This window comes from Lipophrys pholis, assembly GCF_963383615.2.
Source record: "Lipophrys pholis genome assembly, chromosome: 19".
Taxonomy (NCBI): Eukaryota; Metazoa; Chordata; class Actinopteri; order Blenniiformes; family Blenniidae; genus Lipophrys; species Lipophrys pholis.
In genome coordinates this window covers 23,181,992-23,189,777 of record NC_137647.1, presented here as the reverse complement: position 1 = coordinate 23,189,777, position 7,786 = coordinate 23,181,992, and the positions used below count along the sequence as shown (strand labels likewise).

General features: G+C 50.3%; 1 protein-coding gene across 1 annotated transcript in view; it reads left to right on the top strand.

The window, feature by feature from the left end:
- Positions 1-569: 569 nt before the first annotated feature.
- Positions 570-7,786, top strand: part of igf2bp1 (insulin-like growth factor 2 mRNA binding protein 1) — a gene marked incomplete at both ends in the record, with an annotated part of 49,941 nt that continues 42,724 nt past the window's right edge. The window contains 2 exons of the mRNA XM_080488727.1: positions 570-744; positions 1,746-1,806. Coding sequence (XP_080344853.1) covers positions 570-744; positions 1,746-1,806 — 236 coding nt within the window. The remainder of the gene's footprint in view (positions 745-1,745; positions 1,807-7,786) is intronic.

Here is a 7,786-nt window from a genome sequence, read left to right as displayed (position 1 = left end):
CCGGCCGCTCTGACCACCGAGAGGCGGAGAGACGCTCACTTCTCCTCAACTAATCCCGCCATAGTTTGTCCCGGTGTTCCAGTGGAGACCATCATCCAGGCCAGCAGCAGCAGCAGCAGCAGCAGCAGCAGCAGCACCTCCTCCTCCTGCTGCTCCTCCTCCTCCTCCTCCTCCTCCTCCTCCTCCTCTCAGCTCGCAGGCTGCAGGCTCATTCGTCTGCTGGGGCCGGCTGGAAGTCAGGGACTCCATTTCTTCTGCTGCTCCACTTATCAACTGGATCTAACAGGCTCACCGCCTGCTCACTTTACTACTTTTTATTACTACCCGCTCTCCACATTTTAATAAATCTCCTTTTCTTTTCTTTTTTTTTTTTTTTTCATTTTTATTTTAGATTTGTTTTTTTTTTTTCTTCTACAAATTCCTCGCTGCGCGATCCCGTTCGAGAGGAGATCTTGTTGCGCTCTTTGTGGATTTGTTTCGTGGTTTTTTTCCCCTCTGGACTTTTCTCGGGGTTTTATTTGTTGCTTCTTTCTTTTTCTGTCTTGCGCTGGGAAACACGAAGCCTCGCCATGCACAAGCTGTACATTGGGAATCTAGGCGACAGCGTGACTGCCGAGGACTTGGGGAAAACCTTTGACGACCACAAGATCCCGTACTCCGGACAGTTCCTCATGAAGACCGGCTATGCCTTCGTGGACTGTCCGGACGACCAGTGGGCCATGAAGGCGATCGAGATGATCTCCGGTGAGTGTTTACCGGACCGCTGACCCCTCCGCGTTACGTTGCGTTTCATTCATTCATTCATTCCGGGGGAGCGCTGTGTTCTCCGGGGCGCGCAGCCCGGATCCGAGCCACCTCGAGCGGCGCGTGACGCTCCGTGTATAAAGACCACCGGCGCGCGTGAAGCCTCCGCGGCGGCCGTGGAGACGACGAAACGAAGCCTCACACTTGTTCTGTGTGTGTGTGTGTGTGTGTGTGTGTGTGTGTGTGTGTGTGTGTGTGTGTGTGTGTGTGTGTGTGTGTGCAGGGAAGCCATTCAACTTTTGCAGGGGGGAGGGGACGACGCACGTAGTGAAGAAGAGAAATACAGTAAAAAAAGCAGCTGGTTTCAAACGTGTCGGTAGAAATTGGGACGAGGTTCGGTTGAGGCTGGTTCTTCTCCTCCCGCTCATGCTGGAGATGACCGGGGGGGCTCGCGCAGCTCGCATGGCCGTGTGTGTAGAGGCTGTGTGATATAGAATGAAGCCTCCCCTCCCCCTTTAAGCCGGCACTTCGCCACGACAAAGATAGAAAATATCCCCCCTGCATGAGAGCCGCTCACCTCATCGGGCTTTTCCAAAACGAGCCGGAGAACCCGGCTCCGGCCCAGGCCCCCCGTGGAGCCGGTCTCCTCTCGGTACCGTCCGTCCAGCAGCTCTGGCTTCACGGTTAGAACGTGGGGACGCAGACCACCGCCATGCCAGCCCCCCCCCCCCCCCCCCCCCCCCCTCTCTCTCCAGCGTCTTCCTCCCCAAACTCTCCAAACAGCCTCGTTCTGCCACATGTGACCGCGGACAGTCAGTCTCACGGTGGAGGGGCTCAACCGGACCACCGTGGGCCACAAAGTGACCTCTCTTCCTCTCGTGTTTCTTCCTTCTGCTTTCCAGAGAAAAGTTTACCCCCCCCCCGCCAGAACACACCCTCCTCACACACCCACACACTGATGAAGAGCCTCCACTCATTCCCATTTCTCTTTATCTTTGCAGGTAAAGTGGAAATTCAAGGCAAACGCATTGAGGTGGAGCACTCTGTCCCCAAGAAGCAAAGGTAGAGAACCCCCCCCCCCCCCCCACCCCCCTAAAGAAACCTTCATGTGTTGCATCACCTGGTCCAGGCCTGCTCCATGACAGTGGAGCTCTGATCACTGCCCTGGTGGAGGTGGAGGTGGAGGTGGAGGAGTTGCTCCTTCATGGCGGGTTGAGTGTGTGACAGTGAAGTTATTGGAGCTGGTGGATGAGCTCCAGGTCTTCATCACCTTCATGTTTCTGACCACAGCCAGGAAATGTGGACGTGTCACGTTACTTGACTCGTTACGTGGATACTCCCTTTTTTTTTTTAATTGCTTCGCAGATAAAAACAAAACAAAACACAAAAGATTCCACAAGACAGATTGAATCCTCATATTATTATTATTAATAATAATAATAATAATAATATTATTAAAAAAAACTAGAATTCATGTATATAAATTCCTATTACAGCCTCTGGTATAAAACAAAATAGTTCCACGTCAATTCGTTAATTATTCTTTATTTAAAGACAGATTTTTGATAATTTTGTCTTCAGATAAAAATACATTGCTGTGTGTGTGTGTGTGTGTGTGTGTGCGCGCGCGCGCTTGTGTGCGTGTTTCATTTGAATTGTGTGTGTTGTTGGACTCCTGGTCGCGTGGAGGTCAGCCGCACGGCGCACACACACTCGGGCAGTCTTAACCTGCTTTCACGTGCGGTCCTCTGTCCTCCCGCAGCCCATCGTACACGCCTGCAACCTTTGACACAGATACGAGGCGCGCGCGGCCCCATGTTCCGCCATTTGGCTAAAAGACGCGTGTTTCTCCACCAACCATCCAGCACGCGCACCGCAAACCCATTGTGTGCGTCAACCAACGAGAATTCAATTAAAAGGCGTGTTTTTGTCGCGCCCCCACACGACGCACGAGCTGGTAGTTTTCCGGCGGGTTGTTGGAGCTCGCCGGGTGGAATCTGGTGAAACGGCGCGCGCGGCCGCGCAGGCAGCCAACATGGCAGCAGGCCGGGAAAGTGTTGTAACGTGGGGGAAATGTTCCACCCGTGGTAACCTTGAGGAGTCCGGGCGGGTGGAGGTGCCTGTGTGCGTGACGGGGCCCCCGCGCTGGAGGCCTCCGCCGGATCCACGGACACGTGGTGCGTCCCACGCAGAGGGGAGTCGCTCCACGTCAGGCAGGGAGGCCAAAATGGCGAAACTGAGTGGAGGAGGCGCAAACAGGAGGCTGCTGGGAGTGGAGGGCGCTACGGGCCGCCACGCACCGCACCGCCGGGCGGCACCGCAACAAGCTGCGGGAGCCTCGGCTCGTGCGGGAGGCGGCTATTGTCTGAAACAGTGTTTGGGGGGGAAACCCGTCTTAAAATGGCCGATCACACCTCCGTTCAATTATCAGCACAACCCATCGATCTGTTGTTATTACCACGTCATTACTGTTTCACACGTCGTGGAAAATTCAGGGTGGAGGTCCAACAGGGTGGACGTCTAACAGGGTGGAGGTCCAACAGGGTGGACGTCTAACAGGGTGGAGGTCCAACAGGGTGGACGTCTAACAGGGTGGAGGTTCAGTTTGTGACTTTGGTGTGTATAGACAAAAACCAAAGGCTGGATGGCTGCGCCAGGAGCTGAGGGTGTGTGCCGGCAGGGCCGCACATTGGTGTGGTTTGTAACTTTGGTGGAGGTGTGTGTGTGTGTGTGTGTGTGTGTGTGTGTGTGTGTGTGTGTGTGTGTGTGTGTGTGTTTGTGTGGGACAAGCCCTTTATGTGCTGTGGGGGTGGGGTGCATCTAGTGTGTGTGTGGGGGGGGGTCTATATGTTTGGGTCAATTCCTGTTTAGCTTAAAGACCTTTTATATAAGCTGCAGGGGTCCGTTGGCCCTGCTGTCACACACACACACACACACACACACACACACACACACACACACACACACACACACACACACACACACACACACACACACACACACACACACACACACACACACACACACACCGTGTAGGTGTGGGGGTGTAAAACAGCCTCTGAAATCAGCTCCAACCAAAGATGGAAATGAAGTAAAGAAACTTAACATTTGAATTCCTTCCGTTCTGTTTGAACATGAGACTCATCCCGTCATAGTTCAGTTATTAATTCTACTCCTGTGATATTTTAGTCATATTTATTTTAGTTACTGAATCGATTCACACAAGTACTTTTTTCTAAAGTACACACATTTTAAAGTAGTTTTACTTCACATGGAACCTAATCGTCTCATTTCAATGTGAATTAATTAATTTAGGATTTTGATTATGTGTGTGTGTGTGTGTGTGTGTGTGTGTGTGTGTGTGTGTGTGTGTGTGTGTGTGCGTGCGTGCGTGCGTGTGTGTGTGTGTGGTCGTCCAGGTTGAAGCGGAGCCACCAACAAGTGTTTGAACCACATCCTGGTCTCATGCGTTCTCTTCCACTTGTGTAATTGACCCACATAGATTATCTGCACGTCGCAGGTGAACAAGAAGAAGTTCTGTGTTTGAGCAGCACATTCCTGCTGTTAAAAACACTTTGTGACCGACTGGAGCAGCTGATTGGTTCAGTCTCAGTCCCTCTCCGTGTTTGGTCGTTGTCAGAAGTCAAACCAAGTGAAGAGAGTCTGTCACACTTTAATAAACCTCAGCTGATTGATGTTCCCACTCTGACCCGGTGCCGGGTCCCCAGCAGGTTCCACCCAGGAGCTTTAGTTTGGCTGAATGTCGTGTTTTACATCCCATAATGTCCAGAGGCGACCGTGGGAACATTTAAAATGTGTTTGGTTGCTTTCGCTCTCTGGACGCTTCCTCCGGTGCTCGGCCGTGTTTCTCCCTGTGAGTCTGAGATCGTCCTGTGTGACGTGTCCCTGACTCCCTCCATCGCCTGACTCCCTCCATCGCCTGACTCCCTCCATCGCCTGACTCCCTCCATCGCCTGACTCCCTCCATCGCCTGACTCCCTCCATCGCCTGACTCCCTCCATCGTCTGACTCCCTCCATCGTCTGACTCCCTGACTCCCTCCATCGCCTGACTCCCTCCATCGTCTGACTCCCCCCATCGTCTGACTCCCTCCATCGCCTGACTCCCTCCATCGTCTGACTCCCTCCATCGTCTGACTCCCTGACTCCCTCCATCGCCTGACTCCCTCCATCGTCTGACTCCCTCCATCGTCTGACTCCCTCCATCGTCTGACTCCCTCCATCGTCTGACTCCCTCCATCGCCTGACTCCCTCCATCGCCTGACTCCCTCCATCGTCTGACTCCCTGACTCCCTCCATCGTCTCCACCTGGGTTTTTTTCAACGTGTGAACTTGAGCAGCGCCACCAGAACGGGGCGGCTGTTTCTGAATGTTCTCGGGTTGATTTGGTGGGTTTTTGTTGGATGGTTCCGAAGCAGCCGGCGTTTGTTTGTGTTTTACTATTATTCTTTGTGAACCTCCAGTCAGAGCAGGACAGCAGCAGAGTTCGGGCTCCAAACTGCTCCTCTGGGGTTCTTGTGTGTGCAGTTTGCACTTTCTTCCCTCTGACTCCGCTGTGGATTGAATAGAAAGATGAAATGTTTGTGTGTAGAGAGCCGAGGACTTTTGAACTGCTGGGCTGCTTGTTTTGTTTTAAAACTTTACATAATAAGCTAAAGTTGAGAGGGAAAATAAAAGGAATAAATAAGAGTTGTCACAGGGAAGCAGAGAATTGGAGGGTCAAACCCAGAGGCTCCAATCCGACAAACTACCGAGCAAATCAGAACCATGTCAAGGAAAATGTGGATTTTTTTTTATTGGAGCTGAGATTGTGAGTGAAGCCGCGATGGAAGCTGACCAACTAGCATTAGCCTCAAAGCTCTGCTGTTTGTAAAAACACCCAGAATGCAACAGCAGAAGATTCTCTTTGGAAACGTCACGGTACTTTGGACCAGAACGATTTGTTAAGACTGACTTCATGTTACATCTTTGGTCGTAATTGTTTGGTTCTGTGAAAATATCGACATTTTTCAAAACACCACAACAAAAGAAATGTAAAGGTTTGTGTGGTTCTGTTGTGCCGGTCCGGTCCGGTCCAGTCCGGTCGGCTCAGGATGACACTGAGCTGTTTGTCTTTAACGCGCCTGGTTTGTAACGATTGAAGAACAAACAGAACGACTGTTGGTTCTGATCAAACAAGCTTTGGACACTTTGACCAGATTCAGACATTTTTCTGTCTCTTGGTGATAAAATGTAAAATAACTTCCATTAATTCTCTTTTAACTTACAAATTATTCTTTTTTTTTTTTACAAATATTTATTTTTATTCCCACACTAGTATTTTATAACTTACTTTTCATCTAATATCTTTTTTCATGGTGTGTTTCTATCGTCGTTTCGTTCTGCAGTGCGTCTCTGGTGTAACTCAGAATGACAATAAAGGCGTCAGCGTGTGAAACGAAGCCCGATGTGACGTTCAGCTGAACCTCTGGTTCCTCCTGGTCCGCGGGCCGGAGCCGGCCCGACACAGCCTCCAATCACAGTAAAAGCACAGAGACAATATTAAGATTATTTTTCTTGGTGGTCCATGTTTCATGATGAGCGACGAGTCGAGGCGTCGGGGAAACGGTAGAAACATCAAACATCACTTCCTGCGTTAGATTTACCAAATTAAGACATTTTCTCTCATTAAGATCTTTTTCACTGTCATACTGAAGTTACAATTATTTTCCTTCGAGTTGTTAAGGCCTTTTAAAATATATTTAATTAATTGTGGTTTTATGATATCCATGTTGATGAAACTGGATCAGCTGTAAGGTTTTCTTTAAGTTAATATAATATAAGTTAATATAATATAATATAATATAATATAATATAATATAATATAATATAATATAATATAAGTTAATATAATATAATATAATATAATATAATATAATATAATATAATATATCATGCTCCGGTGTTTGTAACGTCTTCCAGTCGCTGCTGAACAACACGCTTGTTATTTACTGGATATTAGGAAACACTGGATTTAACTGCGTGTGCTCTCACACTTAATGTTGCTTGTTTTCTTTTAACATAAATTAAGATCAACTGGTGGAGTTTCTCTGTGAGGTTGTTGCTCAGGTTTCAGTTTGAGTTTGGCGGTTTTGAGGGGAGTTTTTATTTGTACAAGCGAGAGAAATCCTCCACCTTTCCTCTGTGAAAGGATCCGCCTGCTCCAGTGTGTGCAGCTTTAAAAGGGCCTGAACGTCTCCTGAATGTGAGGCGAGCCTCGGCAGCAGCTCCGGTCTGGTTTCTTACCCTCTGGCAGGAGGAAGGACGGAAGGCGGAGGCAGCGAGGGGGGTGCGACCAATCAGGAGGCTGCAGCTCTTTACAGGCAGTGAGGGGGGCAGCCGCCTGCTGCAGGGAGGGGTCCTCCCTCCCTCCCTCCCTCCCTCTGCTGCTGCTGCTGCTGCCCACACACATGCTTCACTTTACGTCTCTCTCTCTCTGTACAACCTCTGTCTCTCTGTTGCTGGGTCTCTCTCTCCCTCTCTCCCTCTCTCTCCCTCTCTCCCTCTCTCCCCCCCGTTTGATCAGAGAGGTCTGTGTGGGTGAAGCAGACGTTTGGGATGAGGTGGACGGGGCGAGACGGGCGCGGTGAAGGTTTTAGACTTGGCGTTGGGAATCGAACACAGCTCCGGAGGTGTCCGGGTTGTGACGTCGCTCTGCCTTCATACCGCCGTTGTTTGGTTTGTGTCGTCCATTTTCATAAAGCCGTCAGCTGAGCGCCGGCGGTGTTGACAAGCCGCGGGATGCTTCGTCCTCTGTGCCGGTCGGAGGGAAAGGAAGCAGAGAGTCGGCGGTCCGGCGGCGCTGCACCTCAAACTACATGAAATCTGCCGGCATCCAGCGGGAGTTCTCCTCCACACTCAGTCTCCCTGATGGATTCAGCCTCGAAACAAAGTTAGGTTGTGAGTGGACGGTTCCTCAGTTGATTACTCCGTCAACTTCAGGAACAAGAGTTCAGTTTTCTTTTACGCCCCCGGTAAAAACCT